Consider the following 20,677-nt stretch of genomic DNA (forward strand, 5'->3'; position numbering starts at 1 on the left):
AATCACAAGGCTTCTCCCAATATTCTTGACTGATAGACAGCAAGCAACAGCGTTCGTCAAGGTTGACAATATATTTCCTAAGAGCTCCCGACGGCAAGCCAAAATCCTGCAGGGCAAGGCCCCTTGGCTGCATTTAAAAAAAAAAGTCCATTCCCGCGGCCCTACAAAGACCTTTGCCGAAACAACACACCTTTATAATCACGGTCCACACACTATCATGTCTGTGATTAACACCGACATTGACAAATATGGCCTTTTTCTGTGACATTTCCCTCATTGAACGGTTCACGGCACAACCCATGCACCATAACCCCCCCCCCCCCCCCACACAGCTTTAACCCTTCATCCCTGGTACTCTGAAGCACGAGAGGAACACCTCAAATTAGCACGGTCAGCTACGTACGGCGCAAAAGAAGTTTAGCATACGTACATACGAGGGAAAGGTAAGTGGAGCAAAACGCGATGGGATTAATGAACCTGCTGTGTAAGTGTCCCAATAGCCAGCCTACAAATGACATGTTGTGGAATTTCTGAACACTTGAAACATTTTAAATGCAACATAATTTCCTTTTTTTTGTAAATGTTCTATACATATATTCATTCTACACTCTACATATGATCACCCGTTGTTTAAAGAAGGGTTAACAGCAATAGACAATGTTGCAAGGGATTCAATAACTTTGAATTTGCTGTCAATGAAATTGGCTACGATCTTGACCCCAAGACAGGTCACAAAGCCTTGAGGACCAAACATAAACAATGTCTGCATCATACAGAGCAGTGCAAAAAATAATGTTAGGTCATTAGCTCATTAGCCTCTGGACAAATGTGACATCGCCACTCACAATCAGCCTCCAATGCCCTGCGGACATTTTGAACTTCACACATCTGTACAAGAGGCATAACAAAAAAAAGACATCTATACAAGTCTAAAACATAAGGTACAAAAAATATACCACGGTTGGCCAGATCGCTCAGGGGTCAGCGCACTGAGCCAGCATTGCTGACATCCTGGGTTCGACTCTGTGACGAACCCAACATTCAGACGTGTAGCGAGAAGACGGCCCAATCACCAAATGACTGCAAATAAGCAATCTTATTAACTTCGGCTATGAACGACACACTTCACTCACCGAACACGACCTACCGATCGACAAACAGAAGATAAAAAAGATATGAAACACCAGGACAAACAGCACATAAAATATAACAAGTACCGCCATAGAACTTTATCCATAAACACTGACTGCCTTGTGTTATTACGACATCAGCATCACGTATAATCACTTTGTGCTACCGGTCAATATTAGCGATGCTGAGAATGCAATAACAAATAATGTTTCAGAGCATTAACCTATTCCATGTCTTCTCCGAAGCAGCCTTCTCCTACTCGTTTTAGATGCCTCTGCATCAATTCGCAAGCAACGTCAGACAACAACTGGCAAGTTGGAGGAAGCTTCCTGAGCTTAGTGGCAGCTGAACAAATCATCCGAAATTGTTCCTGGGTGGTCAAACATGTTAATCGGTGCAAGCACTGGAGCAAATACTGGGCGCTGGGGAGATAAAACATTTCAGATAAATCATTCCCCGCACGCCAGGCTGCTCGTGCAGGCACTGTGGTCCCAAAAGCAGGCCCAATGAGCCCCTTAAAATGTCAAGTCCTGGGACACCTGTTATGTTAATCCTCTCGTCTTCGGGAAGCCTCCCATAGGTGCAATGAATTGTAAATGAACTTGAGGATTCTAATTGGAGTCAGTGTCTTATTCCACTTAATGTTAAAACATGCATAAGGAGCGGTTGTGACGAAATGGTAGTCAAATAGATTTTTGCTCGTAACCACCAAATTTACCCACCGCATCACCACATTCGTAACATAGACAATTTAAAAATAATTAAACTGTGAGACTCATAAGCACCATTAAATGATTACATTTAAAATTTATGAAAGTGTCACATTCCCTGCATATATTAGGTGCATTCCCATAATGTATGCAGGTGGCGTCACCGTGTTAGATTGTAAACATTTATTTAGCATTTCACAATATTTTATTAGAATTAATCTGTTTACTATACTGAGGCGGATTATGACATCACGTGATAGTGAAAGGTGGCTGAGGCCTGGGGAAAGTCTTCATCCAGCAGTGGACTGACCATGGCTGGTGATGATAATAAACAAACAGGGCTTTAATAAACAAAAGCACCAAATACAAATATTTATTTGTAAAATGTTATTTTTGTCGTTGTTGACCATATTCGTGTGCCATTGTTAATTGTGCTATTTACTCACAATGATACGATAAGAAAGAATTGAAAATGATCACCACCCAGGAAATGTGTGTATTAATCCTAGAATGGATGAACGCTTTGAGATAAAAATATGACAGCTACAATATTAACAACATCAAACTTCTATTTCCGTGTCCGATAAATCCTCAACAGTACAATCCCAAACGTACACGCAAATAAATGACAACATCAATGATGCTCTACTTAACCATCATCCAGCAGCAGCAGATGGCCATTGCTGATATGGAGATAATTCAAATCCAATCGGGCCCTTGCCTCTTTTGGCTATACACAAGGTAACTACTGAACCAAAGAATTGATCACACTCTCCCAAGCCGTTACCATCTCTCGTGTTACCAGCGCTCATGGTGTCATCTCTCACGCTACTACGGTGGAACAGTCCACCCAGCACCTGCAGGCAAGCTGATTTCACCGTTGCAACATCTCCGCAGCGGACATCCTCTTGGGGTGCAATCAATTTACACCGCACGTATATATATACAAATAGAAACTTTTATGTCGCTGAGCAAAGGTCCAAAGGTCCAGAAACCAAGCAAGCAAGCAGCTGGCAACAAACCACACTGCCGAAGGTGTACCGGATGAGAGATCATAACACGTCGCACGCACGAGGCAAAGCCGCACGAGCTTGAGACGAGAGACGATGGAAGGGAAGGGAATTCCAAAGTCGAGCGGTACGGAGAACGACACGGACTGATAAGTGCTTTGGCCTACAGCGTGGCAGTCGAACGCAGTACGGATAAAAATTCAACATGAAATACAGCATACACAGGTGTGCGTGTGTGCATAGGTGCGTGCGTGTGTGCGTAGGAGTGTGCGTGCGTAGGTGTGCGTGCGTAGGTGCGTGCATGTGTGCGTAGGAGTGTGCGTGAGTGCGTAGGAGTGTACGTGCGTAGGTGCGTGCGTAGGTGCGTGTGTAGGTTCCCCTCCGGTGAGGTGTTTGTGGGTGTCCGCGCATGCAGCCAAAGTGGGTACCTGCCAGTGGATGATGATGCTCCAGATGAGGCCGAGCGTCAGCTTGTGGTTGCCGTCCACAATGTCGGCGCCTCCAATGTTCACGAGCTCCACCTAAAGAGTGCGACGGACAGGCGGAGGGGTCGAGCGACGTGGGTGCGCAGGGTTGCCGAGGTGGGGTGAATGCTCAGCGCTTGATTGTGATCCATAAACATGAAAATCGATGGCGAAGGAGGCCCAAAGCAGACACCGCGGAGAGCAGCACGGCGTCAAATAAACCCCGGCTCCCCCACGTCCGTGTTCCTTCGCGACTCATCAACGTGCGCAAGGCGATGACGCCGGGAACATGCGGGCGGTGCCGGGGATGGTGCCGTGGCGGCAGCAGCTTTCCGGCTCGATGCGATCTCCCGGCACGGCAGCCGAAACGACGGTGCGAGTTTCTTCAATCTTCCGCGCCGGTGTCCACCCAGCGGTTTGCACGACGGGTCGTGTCCCACCTATTCCGATATGTCTGACCAGCAGCGTATATGAGGAGGCTAAATAGCCTTCAGACAGGCTTTCTAGACTAATTGCAGGGCTCCCCCTGTAAAGTTAACGTGAGAAGAAGAAACTGCACTGCAATGAGCAGGACGGCAACGACGCGCCACGAATTCCGCTACGTCCGCACTTCCTCAACCGGCTCCGTGCGTTCTTGCGAACACGCCACACACGCACCGAAATTAAGACGCGACACGCAATGTACCGACGGCCGTACGGCACGGGGCGGAAACGTACAAACAAAAAAGGGGGAGGGGGCGACGGAGGGCGCGGAGAGGAGTGGGGGGGGGGGCCTAAATGCGCGAGCTTTTACAAAAAAAGCGCAGGGACCCCGCGTGGAATTCCCGTTTCGCGCGAAGTAAAGCATTACCTTCGGCGGAGCGAAGAGGGAAACGCCGCGGAGCTCGCGGCTCACGGGAGGCGCGCTGACAGCGCGGTGAATAACGAGGGGGTTCACACTCATCGAGAAGCCGTAAATTATTATGAGCGCAATGGGCCTCGAAACAGCGGCCATTCCATCACGTACGACACTTGCAAACAAGGGGGATGAGGGGGCAACGAGCGGGTTGGGGGTGGCGGGGGGGGTTTGCAAGGGAAGCGCGTGCATGGGTGGAGGCATGGGTCGGATCAACAGGCGGGGGAGGGAGGGAGGGGAATGGACTAGCTAGTCAGGCCCTTGTAAGAAAAACAATTAATTTCTGCAGAAAATTCCAAGTGCTAATGAATGGGCCAGAACTAAACCGAGGCAGCTGTGTTTAAAAGTGGAACGTATAAATCCGGTGTGTCCGGCGCGCGTTACACTTCGAACAGTCGGTGCACGTGCTCATTGGGAAGGGAACGTCATTATTTCAATCACAGCGAGGGACCACCGAATAATGATTAAGTCAAGAAATGCACATTGATGCGCTTCTGAAAAGGTGCTTATTAGGAGGTTTAATTGATTTATCAATAATAGATTTAAGTTATAAGTCTGCTCGAATGCTCCCCTCTGTGTAACATTGCCCCAGAAGTTGTATTGACTTGAAATGAAATTCTATAATATGCCGAAATGACACGCGTGCGTGGGCATCGCGACATTTCTCAAAACGGAGGGCGCATGTATAATTGGCTTTGAAATTCAACAATTTCCCGTGAGGCCGGAGGCCCTGAAGTTTGCGCTCGTTTCACGAGTCGTGCCGGCGAGCGTTCGGATCGACCGTCGTCTTGTTTTGCTTGCTGTAGATGTCACACAGCACCGGCGGAGAAAGCCATGAATCAACGCTTGCGGGGAGCAACTGAAACCAGGCGTCAGCAGGACTGCCTTGACACTGAATTGGCTCTCTGGACTCCATCTGGAGCCAGCAGCGACCGTGTGCCCGTTAGGTTTCTGAAAGCATTTCAGACAATCTGACGTCGATAACATTTCCAGATGACACCTGTGCCGACAAATAATGTCGCAAAAATTAATAATTAATTCATGATAAAAAAATGAGCTTTAGAAGGCTGAAACAATAAAAAAAATTACAACAGCCTGTTATTCCCCGCCCCCCCCCCCCATCTCTTTCCGTTTCACACGACTACGGCTCTTGCGCAATTTAGAGCGTATTCATTTTCCACGCCGTCCCTCCGTCTCCGCTCCCCGTGACGACTGAGAGATCAATGTCTGTAGACGCGGAGCAGAGCGTGAATCAATCACACTCGTATCGGGCTACTCCACCAGGCGAGGGTGGACAGCGCGTGGTGGGGGCGGCCTAAAGCAACAGGCCACAGACGGATGAATTCCGCGGAGGCCTATTTGTTTTAATTCATTATTTAATTGCCGCCCACCACTTTACTGCTGGCCCGAGCCTCCGCCTCACTTCCGCCATCCAGACCCCGTAAAAATTCGGGTTGCCACCTCTATGAGGTACAATAAACTGGGACGCGTCGTGGGACAGAAAAAAGGATATCGCGCAAAATTACAAGCGGGAAGAACCAGTGTAAATTCGTAGTCTTGAGCGGCATTTTACTACGCAACTGACAACGATACCAGGACTTTTAACGTTCCGGGGAAAACTAGCAAACTTCCCAGCACGGCAGCCACTTTGACGAGAGGACAATCCCATGACAGGTGGTCACCCGAGGTAAAACGTGAAAGCATTCACGTGCTTAGCGACCCTCCAAAAAACATAGCAGCAGTGCAAGGACAGGGCACTTAAAATCAGATCTGAACAAGACTCAGGAGGAGAGCAAACCCACTGGGAACGCATGCTGTATGCCAAAGAGGTGGCGCTGGTTGTAAAGAGCCAGTTGGGCCATGCCACACTAACGAGCTATGCCTACGGGATGCACAACAGGAGGGCGCAACTAACCTTTTCTCACCAAGTGTGACAAAGCCCACCAGCAGGTGAGAGGGATTAAGCATTTAATTGAGAACTGCTGGGTTTGTATTTCTCCCTCTTCACCAGATTATGACATAGTGCCAGATCACTGAAGCTGGATTAAGGTAGTTTAGTTCTGTTTTTTTTTACCATAGGGCATGTAGACCGATGCTAAATGTTAATATTTGTTTGAGAACAAAAAGCAAACAACTGAAATAACTATGCTCTAAAAGAACGCCTATCATCACACTGGCTCCAAACAGGATTTTTATACTACTGTCAAAAGTCCGCTATACTGGTAATGAGTACGTCTAATTTAACTGCACTAAAAATTACACGTTCATATATATTGTGTCGTCATATTAAAGTTCAACTGGGACCCACCATAGAACCGTGGAATTTCCACCTCTGTGTGCACTCAAAGGGAGATGACTACTACTACCCTGCACGCGATTGTATGGGAAAACCACTTAAATTTTTAGTTTTTCTGTAAAAAAAAAAATGCTGGGTGTCCATTAATGCATCATCCATTATTAAAGATTTATAGACAGCAGTTTTCACTGCACAATTGAAATTCTAGAAACATATTCCTTATACACTGTACTTGGGATTGTTTTTTTCTTCCGTTACCAAATGGCTCGAGTGATCTTCAATAGCACATAACAGAAACATTCGAAGCAATCACAACCGGCTATGTTGGTGAACACCTGGGACCCACATCTCAGAGTAATGTCTGTTGCCAAGACCCAGACAGACACATCGAGGTTTCGAGGGGATGGGGCTCATGATAAAATCTTCACACCACCCAGGGTGTGTATGGATGTGTGTGCGCACGTGTAGCATTATCAATCGACCTAAAACTGCGGTCCAATTAGAACATATTTAATAATGGACGATACCTAAATGAACAAGCAGGATATTCAAATTCCAACAGCATCTTACAAGAACACAGATGTGTGTAAGGGTGACTTAGTTGTTTGGGGGTCAACGTGCTGAGTTGCCACTGCTCAGAATCCAATGAGGCTAACTGGCCATGATTAAAACCAGGTTTACGAGTGTAACAGAGTTAATGGTCTCATTCTGAAAACCAATGACTGAAAAATACAATTATTGCAAATTTGGTTCCGCGTTTAATTCGACTCGATTCCAGTTCCGTAGAAACTTGATGCATTGATTGATTTCTTGCACAATTAGACTTGTCATAGAGCATATTGATGTTCTTTTTTTCTGGATGACTACGAATGGGATGCATGCTGTGAGATCGGTTGTTAAAAGCAGCTCCATATAAAAGGAACGTTTCATCAATGGCAGCTCCTCACACTCAGAACAATCGGGAATATTTTCCTGTTGTATGGATCGATTAGGGCAATTTATAATAATCCGCACCTTGTTTCCAGATGTGAGAAGACATTAATGGACTCAGCCCGGTAAACCAATGACTGCACAAAAAACCCAACATTACAAATTTTGTTCTGCATTTATTGTGCCTAAATTCCAGCACTGAGAATTTAAAAAGATATTGGGCTTGACTGCCATGCAATGAACACGACTCCCAGTGGCAGAGCAGCTGGGAAAGTGGTGCCCCACGACTGCGTCGAACAGAGGTCTCCGAAATAGTTCTGCGATGTCCACTTCCACAGGCCGCTCTCTAGAACAGAGCTTTGCTGCTGTGCAATGGAACCGACTGATGATTTATCTAATGACACGTTGCATACATCACAATCCATCGGCCATCTTCGGACTCACATATAAGCCATGGATGGAAGACAATCGTCAACAACTGCTAGGGAAACGCCACAGAAGACATCACAATTCTAACACATTGAGGTGGATGACACCTGAGTAATGGCGACGACAACGATGGCGATGATGATGATGATACTGGACTTACGTTGTTTTTCTGCAGCACCTGCAGAGCGCGGTTGACATTATTCAGGGCATGTACCCGCGATGTCCCACGTTCCTTGGACTGCAAAAGAAGAAAAACAAAACATAGATTAGGAAGGGGGGGGGGGGACCCCCAGAACAAAGAGCAAGTTACGATCGCTTTTCATAAGAAAGGATTCATGACACTTGGCTGAACCCGTTAATTAATTTCCATCATACAGAACTCGTGGGGTCGGTAACAATTTTTTATTGCAGACTTTGGATAATTGCCATTGCATTGCTGACTTACACATATCAATTTGAATTTCATTGCATGCATAATAAATTCCCAAGGGCGGCACAGTAACCCACGAACACAATGATGGTCAGCTCCCGGTGAGTTACCTTGTTGCCAATGCTGCGCACCTTGAGCAAAAAAATTTATTCTATAAAGTAAATGTAACTTCCCAGGGAGGCAACATTATAAGCTCATTAATATGCTTTAAAAAATAAAGTGCTCTCAAGTTTTGCAGAGACTGCCTATGGTCAAGAGTATAACGCAGAATTTTGTTTTTAAAAGCACAGCAAGACACCATTGATAATGCCCAGAAGGTTTGCAGAGTGGCATGGCCAAGTTGAAAAGAGTTTCAGACTTTGCATCCTAGCGTGCTGAGACTTTACACTCGTAATCAAAACAGTAGACTCGAGTGATAAAACCATTCATCTCAGCACATGCCACTTGTTGATTATGATTAGAAGCAGTTAAAATAAAATGTAATTAAAAAAATGATGTTTAAAAAAAAAAATCTCAATTTTTTATTAGAAAATGTCATTTAAAAAAAAAATCTGCATTTTTTAAGAAGAAAAAAATCTTCCAAAACCAGATCTTCCACTCGCCGAATGAACAGGACACCAAAGGAACCCCCACATGAAATGGCTTTATAGATGTGCCATGAGCGGAGCCTCGTGTGATCACGCCCCGACATAAATAAATAGTTGCACTCAGTCATCCGTCACCACCTTGCAGTTGTCGAAAATTAAAATCGGAAGGATGTTAAAACTGCGCCCGCAGGGTAACGACGGTGCCTCGGCGCCTTTTGTGGTGCGATTGCGTTACACGCAGAGAGGCTGAGAGGCACATAACGCCGTCACGGCTCGCAAATCTCGTTCTGGAGCGCGCCGCAAACGCCTCGTACGGACAGGCGAGCGGGTGTACGTGCTCACATTAAAGGCGGCAAATGCGTGCACGCCAGTATACCCACACCGCGCACCTGCAGTCACGCATAACCAAACAGAGTTGAAGTACACCGACACCTGTTCGTACATTTAGAGGCGTACTAAACTGTCGTGGTGGATGTGGGGTGCTGCATCGGCGTAACGGTTGGCGCGACCACCACAGTAAGATGATCGCGCAGGTCCACGTGTACAGGTGAGGTAACGTGTCCTGTCACCTCCTATCAGCGAGAACCTTCGGCCTCAAGAGTGCACTTAGCCTGGCACAAGCGCTGTGCTGACGTCACCGCCGCTTTGTGGCAGCTGCTGCTGCCGTCGTCGTCACGTGTAGCAGCAGCCTCGTGGCAGGCGTGATGCTCTGCGAACCCGGCGACCTGAATTAACTCCCAGCTAATATACGTTTCACGAAGAGCACTTGCCCCAGCAGTCTGCTAAAGGCTACACAGGGGATGTTTGTCTTCATATTTATGTGGTTTGAGACTGTGTTTAAGCTTGCCCTTGCGAGTATCTTAGAATGTTACTACAATATCTGCCGTTGTTCACTTCTGGGACGCTGCAGCAATAGGGCTCATGATAAGATCACCAATTGTAATGTAAAATTGATTGCTTTTCTTCTGCAAAAATTCTAAGGAGAGCTATTCAACGAGGAAATCACACGAACATGGGATGCAGAATCTTAACCGAGACTCCACCACGCAGCCTGAACTCTAATTATCGTCAATAGGGACAGCCCATGCTTGCTTTTTAAGAGTCAGGTGCAAAGAGAAGAGGCTAATTGAATGATTGATAGAACCAAGAGATGTCCCGTCAACAACGAGGCCAGCACAATGCATACAATAACGAAATCGCCTCCACCTATCCCACAAACCAAAAATATGCCAGTTGCCGTGCGAGTCCCTTCGTGCAATACCATGTGATTACCGCATCTATGAACGCAATATGTGCATTCCAGGATTATTTCGCAGTCGTTTTACATTGATATATATTTTGTAAAACAATCGGAGACATCGGTCAGATGGATGTAAACTGAAAAACACAGTAAAATATTCGTACCTAGGACAGCTCCGGGAACCGTACCGGAATCCAAATGACGAACTTAAGAGGCTGACGAGAGAACAGGTTGGATGGATTGCTGTTGGAAAGCTTAACTTGACAACGTGGTGTGCATGAAAAATAAAGTTGTCAATCGGTGCGCACTACCCACTGCGACATGCGGTTCGGAGACGTGTGGATCACTAAAGCAAAATCTACAACAGAAAATTAAGCATTCGCGCTCGGAATTACACTTAAGGAGGCAGAAAGAGGAACGCGCGGATTAGAGAACGCAAGCAGGTCAACGACAAAGGTCAAAGAAAAAGGTCAACGAAAAGTAAAAGGGGCTTGGGCTCGACACGTTGCTGAAAGGGTTGACGGTGCACAGTGGAGATGAACGACGGAGCCGCCGCTGTTCGTTGAATCAAACGCGGCCGAGAGGCGGCCCGGCGCAGAGACGGGAGCGATGAAATCGACTCTCGTGGGCAGGCGCTTGGAGAAATTTGTTCTGTCGCAGAACCGTGAGAGATGACAACGGCCCTTAAGTCGGGACGCCTTAATGCAGCGGTGGATTGATCATGACCGATGACGATGAAGATGATGATTTGGTAAATGATTTCTTATCTTCACGATGTCATTCATCGGCATGTAATAACGATGGAAGAGTTTGATATCGGAGCGAAGGTTTTGGTTATGATGTTGGCTTGTTCTAACAGGTCAAAGTTGCCGAAGGTTTTTGCATTTTAATCTGTCAATTAGATTTTAATTGCAAATTAGTTACAATGCAAGCCATAGCGGATGTCAGCCTGCCAGTGATGGTCATTGGAATCATCCATGCAGAACAAATCCAACAGTAATCAAGAAACATGTAATTTAGTCAGGCACTAATTCATTTTTCACAATTTAAAGGCAAAAACACTTGTTTTAGTACTCTACGATAATGAGGAAATGGGATTCTGCAAGCAAAATCCACTCGAATGACGAATACGTTGAGTTTACAATGGTAATTATTTTTCCTAATTCATATTTAACACCCGTGTTGTTGAAATCTAGGCCTGCAAAAATGTTTTTGCAAGTTTTCTGCCTTTTTACATTAAAGTTTTTAGTTGTATTAATACTACAACGGTAGATAAAATATAAAAGTGAAGGTGCAGCCCTGCAATTGCTGCTCACGCCACAACTGGCGGAATGGCCTCCACCAGAGGGCGCTCTAGAGAGCCCTTCTAGAGGGTATTTGGCCTACTCTTCCACACTGGATGAAGACGTTACCCACACTTTACCCCACGACACGTGACCTGCTGGCCAACTTTACTGTGATGTGACCATTTATACTGCTGGGTTTACAGACGCGGGGGGAGGGGGGTTAGGTGAAGATTTAAGAAACCTGCACCGTTGCTTAAACTGCCGCGCCGGGAGGTTGAATGGGCGACCTCTGGATTGCAAGTCCAGTGTGTGAATCACTGTGGCAGCATTGCAATGATATTGATATATTTTCTATACAATAATACTGTATGGCCTCTTATTGATCCTGCATGATGATGACCTCACCATGTCAGTCACGGGAGTTGTTTAGTGCATCTTCTGGTCATCTCAGTCAGTCAAATCCCTGGCACCTGGGTCTCTTCCGTGACCTCCTGCCGGCGAGCGTTCGATACTTCACGTGGCCTTAAAGTGCGCATAGCCTGGCGCCAAGCGCCGTGGTAACATCTCTGCCACTTAGTGGCGAATGGTAGTTGTTGTTGTTGTTGACAATACTTCCTCAACGCTGGTGAGTGCTAACTGGTGAAGGCAGCCCCAGGACTGGTTTAGATATCATTGGAGTACCCGGCGATTTTTCACCGGACGGCCGGGATTTCACCTTAGGTCGCCGGGGTTCTCAGAATACTTTCGTCCGTTTTAACGATCGCCATAAATCATCGAGGGTTTGGTCGGCTGCTCGCATTGCATGCGGATCGCAAAGTTCCAAACGGGGGGGTGATTATCACACGGGAATCGGTGCGTCGAAATAGTCCATTGGATTTGTGCTTTGAGACTAAAGAGCGCTTTGTTATTCTCGAGGAGACGTTCTCTCGTACGTTCACAGTGTACCGAATGGCCACACAACGGGCGTCGGTGTTTCGTATCGAGCTGCAATCGTCTGCCTTTCAGCCTGGATGATGAGTAGAGTTCTCTTGCAAGCCTCAATGACGAGAGGTACCCCGGAGCAGCGGTGCGCCAGATAATAGAATCCACACAATTGGCAATTTAACCACGACGGCGCTACAAAACGGCAAGAGCTGCTGAGGAAAGAAAGCATTATTTCACCACGGACACTCACCAACTTCTGGCCCAAAATGATTTCCAGCAACTCGAGCAGCCTCCGGCCATCGCGCAGGGAGGTGAACAGGTCCTCTATGGGCGTCTTGCCAGCCTGCAAACAACAACAACAACAACAAAAAACACACGCACACAGACGCACAGGGGGAGGCTCAAAGCGCCGCACAAAAAAACCGGCAATTTTTCTAAGTGCGCGCCAGTGCCCGTTAGAGCTCCGCTTTCTGGTACCCACCCACAATCCCCCCCCCCCCGCCCGGCTCACCCCGGCCAGAAACAAAGCATATCGAGCCCACAGCACACGAGAAGGGATGCCGCCGAGTGGACCTGTGCCGCTGTGCTGAGTGAGAGTGAAAATGACGCAGCACAGACTCTAGCGGTGGCAAAATATCAAGTCAGGCGTGGTGTGTATTACAGAAGCACGTGGTGTGTGCTCCGATGATAAAATAAGAGGAGAACGGGGATCCGGGCCACCGCGCACAATCGTCCGGTGGGGTTTTTTTTTTTGACCGAGGGGATGCCACGGGGTGAGGAAGAGTTAACATGAAGGGTCGCTATCCATTGCGGCCTCATCGACGTTGACTTTTGTAAAAGTGCGCAATCGCTTTATTCAAAGGGGCGAAACAATGAAGAATCTCCTGGGAGGCAAGCACGCATGAACAAACAGCACGAAGATCCCCCGTAGAAACTTCATTAGACTGTTGGGGTGAGTGATATTTTCTCGGATGCAATACCATTTCTTGCCTGCCAAGTCCAAAATTATTCTTTACCATCATCGGTCGTCATTCCTTCAAGAAACGTGTCCTGCCCAAGGCCACTCACTTTTTTCAACAGTTCTCTAATCCACGTGTTCATCTTTCCATTCCTTTGAGAATCAATGTCTGGAGAAAATACTCCAAAAGATTTGATCAATATGCTCTGCATTTATCAACGTTCCATTTTTTTTTACACGATAAATTTGCCAAACCAAAACATGCATATGCATTTACAATATTTTTTTTCGCTTTACTAATATGATGGGTTTCGAAGGGATAATGTTCAATAGGATAACTTGGTCTGAAAAAAAAATACATGAATGGGAGGTGGAGGAATGACTTCCGCAAGGCACGCGTGGACTTTTCCTGTGACAACTCCAATAAGCTGGTCAATTCATCAACCCCTTAGGAAAAAAAATGGGTCACGCAAATTACCAGGATGCTGCATTTAAAATTTATGAGCCGCTTCGGATTTTTTTTTTTACTGGAGTGATTAAGCAATCATGGGATTTATAAATATATACAACCACTGTGACAATTTGCATAATTTGTAGTCACACGGCACAGGCCAGGGATTAGCATTAGAAGTAAAGAGCTCACTTTTATAAAGAATACACTTTAATGAGTAATATTCCACCAACACGTTCCCAGATGTCTATTTTGTTTATGTTTCTAATGGTAGAAAGCTCATCTTTCCGTGTTTGCAGTTGAAAATCGCCGCCCTGAACGCAATCGAACCCGTTGGATGACAAGCACTTCAATGGCAGACCACCAAGTGTCATGATAGCCTCCTGCTATGAGGTGCAGTACAGCAAAAGATTTCATCCATCTGTGCAGTGTTTTGAGTGTTATTCCCCTCGTATGCATGCGTTGTCTCTAAGTACCTCTCATAAGACACTCATTCATGGGATTGGATAAACACCCCAAATGCTGGGTTTGCTTCAAAAATAGTCTTGAATTTCAGCGAGGCTTGCTTGCGTACATTAAAGAGCATTATTAATAACACTGTGTAACACCATGTTTTTTCCCTGGGTAGTAAGTGTTATTTCCTAATTGCTTAAGCCTCAAAAGTACAGAAAATTGCTATTATTCCCCAAAAACGTTGCTTTTGTGACCAGGACACAAAAGCAGATTTAATAATCCCTTCCATTAATAACACTGTGGAACAAATGTATTTATTTTTTGTTCCTTGGGTTTTAAGTGTTATTTCCTAATGGCTTATGCCTCAAAAGTACAGAAAATTGCTATTATTACCCACAAACTTTACTTTTGTGATCAGGACAGTGATATTTTGAAATGTACCTATTTTCAATGAGAAAACGTGTGCGTTTGTGTCATTCCTTCACGTAAAGTCCTGGTCACAAAAGCAAAGTTTGTGGGGAATAATAGCTACTTTCTATACTTTTTATGCATAAGCAATACAAAAATAACACTTACTACCCAGGGACAAAAATCGTGTTCCATAGTGGCATGTATAACATTTTTTATTACGATTAGACCCAGCAAGGTTAAACGTTAATACTTAATTCCGTTGACGTCCACTGGAATATTATGTCACATTAATTAATTTAATGCCATGGCAATAGTTTGTGCTAAATTGCTCATATCAGCACCAAACTCATCACCACCACCAAACATCATCATTATCATCAAGTTCACAAAAAACATTTCTGCATTCTTCAACACAATCAATCCTATCACAACACCTTACTGTCATTCATCACTGTCTCAAGAACCACTCAAGCACTGTTCAATATCGCTATCACAAGTAACTCTTCAACCACCACAGCGATCGGTGTCACCGCATCCTCAAACACACGACTGTCTTACTATAGCAATGGTTGCTAGTGGTAACAGACAAGTGATAGGTAAAGACGTGCTTTTTGTAGGCGAGACACCTTGTTACAGCCAATAGAACACTCGAGAATATTTCAGCATCACTGCGATCACTGCATGGCTTTGTCCAAAAATACTCTACCGGTGGCTCAGGTTAACTCTTTGAACATAAAACTGCGCATCAGACGCAACACTCACTATGCCAAGTTGTGGATAAGGTGGCTCCAGAACTTGCGTTGTGCTCAAGGGCAATGGCATCTTTGACTCGAAAAATAAGTGAAGTGCATTCACGATTAGTTGAAGCCAAATGACTGCAACAAAGACGACGACGATGATGATGATGATGATTACGATGTCCTATGGATGAACGGTAACGTTTAGCAGTACGGCGTTAAGTGTTTACGTGTGGTCGAAATATTTGGGGAAAAGCAGTGGAGTGAATTTAAGAGATGCCTCCGTTCAATTTGTCCTGCAATGAAATTTACGTTCCTCATAAATTAAACCTTAGGGCAACGGTGTCGCCCGAAAAGATACCAAGATGCTACCCGCGGCTCACTGCCGCAATGAAACGTTGGCGCCATCCGTTCGTGAAGTTTTATTTAATTTTCATGATGCAGAATCGACCGGCGTCCGTTGAACGGTTAAATCGGGGACCGCGGCGCGTACACGTACACATATCGAAACGCTGCAAGCCATTGCAGAGGCACGTCACGTATGGCAGGTCAGTCGCTGCCTTGTCATGTAATAACGCCCAGGCGTGCTGCATAATGAGATGGATTATGTTTGGATCAGACATTTGCTTCAATATACCCGCAAAGCACCTATAAGCTTACAAAGCCCCGGTAATTAACATCTTGCACTAAGACACTGATTAACTGCATTTTAGGCGATCCTCCGCGCCGCTGTGCCTAATTGGATTCATCCATCGTATTTTCCTGCCTCTGCAGCGCTCACCGCCCACGGCTTTTGAATTGCCGCGACGCGTGAAGGCCACCCCGATGGAGGCGGTGGCCGAAGGCTTCGGCCGCCGCGGTTTCGCAGACGACTCGGTGATAGACCGCTTAGTGGGGGGGGGGCAGTCCCGCAAGGCCCAGATCAGCGTCGCTAAACGGTCCGGCGTCGTTGCTGAACGGGCCCCTGCGTGAGGTCTGCCGAGGAAGCGAAGCCACGATTTGACTCCGGGTTCTCGAGGCTCCGGACACCCCATCATTGGTTGGTTGAGGCTCGCGGTGAAATCTGTCAACAACGTGTGTGCCTTATCCAAGGGACCTTTTTTTGCCAGTATCCAAAAATTTGAAAAATAAGAATGGGTTTTACCGTTTTCTGGACGGGTGTTAAGATGTTCAAACATCATTTGGATACCTTTTGCAAGGCATCAAGTCTGCATTAAATCACACAAACTCGTGGCAAAATATGCAAACATACATGCTCTGATAATATATAACTGATTGGCCTACACCAGAAACAGCCTGCTTCATGGCCTTGTCTCACAAGTGTTAGAACACTTATAGCCCAGGTCGAGTAGTTGTTGCCCAAAATGCCACATCTCAGATACAAAAACCCAGCACATATCATGGGGGGAGGGAAAAAGAATACACTGGAAGGGAGCACCTCATGTTAGTGCGTTGTCTTGACGGTCGGTTAATACGCAACTGAAAAAGGCCAGGACTTTTAAAGTCCCTGGGAGACTTGGAGATTTCCCAGGGCAGCTGCCTCAAAAGAGTGAAAAATGTTGGGGGAAACGGCACAGGTAGCACTTACACTCCACGCTCGCACAATCAACGAAACTCGCATTTAAAGTTCCACAACATCAAAGGTGGCTCTCACTGATGTATTACGTTCGTTTTAAAGCTTCTCCACTTGCCGGGGGATACTACCACGGGAAGAGCTGAGTGGGCACGAATCGACACGTGCATGCAAAAAGGGGCATGCACCAGGAAAATCAGTGAACCCATCTGAAGCCACGATTCGGCAGAATCGAAACAGCCGCTTTAGATAATGCGAATCTCATACGAAGAGAATGCCAAGCCAAAGGAAAAGTCAATTACAAGATAAACATTCCAGTAAACAAATACATGAAAAGCCATGCGTGTGTTTTTTAATCATCTTTAAATGCAAACTAATTTTGTTTGTAAATATAATCACTTTTTCGCAAGCTGGCCTCAACACATGGTCCCTTTTTTATGTTGTGAGCTATAATTTACACGTCCTAAACGTCAAAAAACGTTTTATTTTGCAATAATTTTAAAATAATTTTGTGCGTTAAATTTTACATCCAATTATGGGTGATTTACCAACACCTTTTACCCTGAATTTAATTACTTGAATTAATTTAAACCCATGCAGCACAAATAACACATTCTATAATGGAAGTGTACACATAAGATGCCCTGAATGCACTTCCATACAGGATATACGTGTACGCTAATACCTTTCATGGTTGTTACAGATTGGTGTTTTTTTCATATGAAGTGATTTTACAATACAACAATTGCAATTTTATCACGCCGATCAAATATTAATAGCCTCATAATCCTGGAAGACGGTCTTAATTTATCTAAAAAAAAGAATTCTTCCCTCTCTTCGTTAGTTAAAAGTTCTATTAAATGTGTTATTTATGTGCACTTAACTGTGGTGCATGAGGTTCGTATGTGCATATATACACTTCTATATATACTGTCCACTTATTATGCAGTGGTAGCACAGTCACTCACACACAGTACCATGAACCTGAGTACCTACGTTTAAATTCGAGCCACAGCGAACATAAGCGGCGAGATGTTAACTACCTCGCCAGGTATACAGGAGGTCGTGGGTTCGATGCAGACCCAGACGCCTGTACATTTGGAGCTTACATTTCAATTGAATTTGCTACTCTTGGCCAAAACGCACGGCTATACATTTCTGAAACTGTACAATGAGCAATGTTTTTGAACAGTGCATGCGACCAAGTTACTGGGAACACACCCGCCATCGTATGATCTCCGAAGTTAAGCAAGTTTGAGCCTGTATCGTGCTCAGGTGGGTGAACACGATGCATAACAGGTTGCTATAGGGCACGGGGCTAGTTGATGGGCAGCAGAGGGCGGTGCAGGAAAAGCTACTGTCTTTTTCCATGCCTACACAAAGCAGCACTAACCAGCGTCGTGAAGTATAATCCCGTAATCCTCACAACGGGCAAGGCGTGGTGGGGAGGCCCTCATCCAGCAGTGGATTGGCAAAAGGTTGGAAACGTACATTAAAAAGGTGCTGAGAATCATAAACAAAGTGAGTACGGATGCGTTCAACAAAATATAATTGAATGGGGTTTTCAACAAATATTACTTATTTAACGCTGCCTCGCGAACACTTTCCGAGTCACTGCACGGGCACGAAAGTGGACGGACATCGGGGGGCCCTGGCGACTCGCGACGCTCGCGACGCGGTCGTGGCGACGAGCCGACCGACCGACACAGTGCACGCGCCTCAAAGCCACCGCAGCGATCGTGGGGGGGGGGGGCCCGGCCTGATCACGCAAGACGAACAAAAAAAAAGTCGCGCGACCTGCACTCCCGCTCCTCTGCCGCCCTAATTTGCCGATCTTCCATAACCATCGCCTCGAAACGAGCAATTGCTCCAGGATTGAATGCCTCGGAGGGCCACCCCCAAACCTGACCTCCGGTCATCTCCTATCGATTGACGCCCCTTTGTTAAGTTAGACGAACCGCCGAGTGGCCACGGGGAGCCAGGAGCGCTCATCCAATGCAGTCAACCCCTACGAGCCCAGTGGATTCCGTGCAATCGGCTTGTCGGAATATTCCTCTTTAAACCCTCCTTCTCTCTCCATCTCTCTCTCTCTCTCTCGCACCTCTGATTAACACGGTTGGCTACGTACGGCGTGCGAAATAAGTTCAACATATGTAAACACGCATATGTTTTGAATATGTAATAACTGGCATAACTGTACCGTGAGTCTGTTCATCCATTTGGGAGTTGTTTGACGCGTAGTTGTTTCATGCCTCCAGCGTACAATATGGGCAGTGGTCTATTTACTATTTTTATTTTACCAAGTAAGGCAAACACTAAGATATATAGCTTTTTTTCAGAAGTGACCTGGCTACAAATGACAGCTCAACAAAGTGGCTTATCACGTGTGAATCTATAGCAGCCAAATACTCTAAACTCATGTTTCTAAATGTGGAGGAAAAACCGGAGGACCCGGAGAAAAATCCACACGACCACGGGGAGAACATGCAAACTCCAAATATACAGCAGGCATCAGGGTCGGGATCGAACCCACAACCTCCTCCATACCCGGCGAGGTAGATAACATCTCATACAGACCCATAGACCCACAAAGACCCATAGACCCAAAGAGACCCTATAAAGACCCATACTGCAGGCATCGTCAGGGTCGGGATCGAACCCACAACCTCCAGAGGGAGATACCATCTCACCACCGTGACGCCATGGTCGCTTATGCGAAGAGCAAATCGTGCTTTCTCCGCATTGCATTTGCGCCGGCGATAGCCGATAGACGCACCTGCCGTGCGGTGCTCAATCAGAATCTTTATCAAGACTGGAGGAATCCGATGAGCTATGAAGCTCTTTGATCCAAGAATGTCCAGTCACACAATGAAGTTCAGCACGATGTCTGCCACGCAGGTTGGAGGAGCCAGCTCGCCATTCCTTTGCGTCGGATCGTAAACCGTGCGCGATTAATTTGCGCAACATTCATCATTCATGGAAGGCATCAACTGCAGTTTAATTGTAATCAATAATGCTTGGCATGCATAAGCACGTGGTATTGCACGATTAATGCTTTAAAAGGGTGTCTAAAAGTCAAACATTTGGTGACTTTTTTAATTTTGCTCAGACGTTCCATTGGCTGACCTCCCATGTGCACGTACGTGCTTTTCTCGTACCCTGTGAGCGTGCGAGCACACGTGTCAATTAACTGATTTGGGGTGTTCATGTCTCGACGCTGGATGGTACGTGTGCAGCCATACCCCCGGTTTACGTCGGGGGATGCGTTCCTGAAAGGCGCGACGACGAATATCGAAACGACGTCAACCAGAGCGATGGACAGGGTAGTAGAAGAGGGTGGAGATGAAGGCTGAGAGGTGACGGATAACGAGAAAGGATGGGCGATGCTGTCAGCGACGCGAGAGTGTGGGCTTGAGGTGACGCAAATCGGGTAGCGGTGTTAACGATAAAGCGACGACGTGCTTGCGGAGCGACGTAAAAGGGGGAGACCTAAGTCGGGCAATGGCAATCCACTGCTGGATGAGGGCCTCTCCACGCGTCACGTGACCAGGAGGGGTACTTGGCCATACTTCACCTCTCCGGTCAGTGCGGTTTGGAGAACATGCGGGGGGGGGGGGGAGTTGCAGAACGCCGCATATTGTCACGCTGCCCTCAACTGTCCACCACGAAGCCTATAACACCTGTCTGTTGGGCGTGGCGGTCACCCATCAAAGAGCCGGTGCTGTTACTGAAGGCCGGCACGGCACACGAGGGAGTGGGTGG

At 46.4% G+C, this 20,677-nt stretch overlaps 1 protein-coding gene across 3 annotated transcripts in view; it reads right to left on the reverse strand.

Annotated features, from left to right (window-relative positions):
• The window catches only part of LOC144948610 (dystrophin-like), a 639,922-nt gene that overhangs the window by 461,646 nt on the left and 157,599 nt on the right, over positions 1–20,677 (reverse strand). For all 3 annotated transcript variants that reach the window (XM_078878206.1, XM_078878207.1, XM_078878208.1), the window contains exons 4-6: positions 12,583–12,675; positions 8,026–8,103; positions 3,280–3,372 (exon numbers count right to left, since the gene is read on the reverse strand). In XM_078878206.1, the coding sequence (XP_078734332.1) occupies positions 3,280–3,372; positions 8,026–8,103; positions 12,583–12,675 (264 nt within the window). The remainder of the gene's footprint in view (positions 1–3,279; positions 3,373–8,025; positions 8,104–12,582; positions 12,676–20,677) is intronic.

This window comes from Lampetra fluviatilis, chromosome 50 (genome assembly GCF_964198595.1).
Source record: "Lampetra fluviatilis chromosome 50, kcLamFluv1.1, whole genome shotgun sequence".
NCBI classification, from domain to species: domain Eukaryota; kingdom Metazoa; phylum Chordata; class Hyperoartia; order Petromyzontiformes; family Petromyzontidae; genus Lampetra; species Lampetra fluviatilis.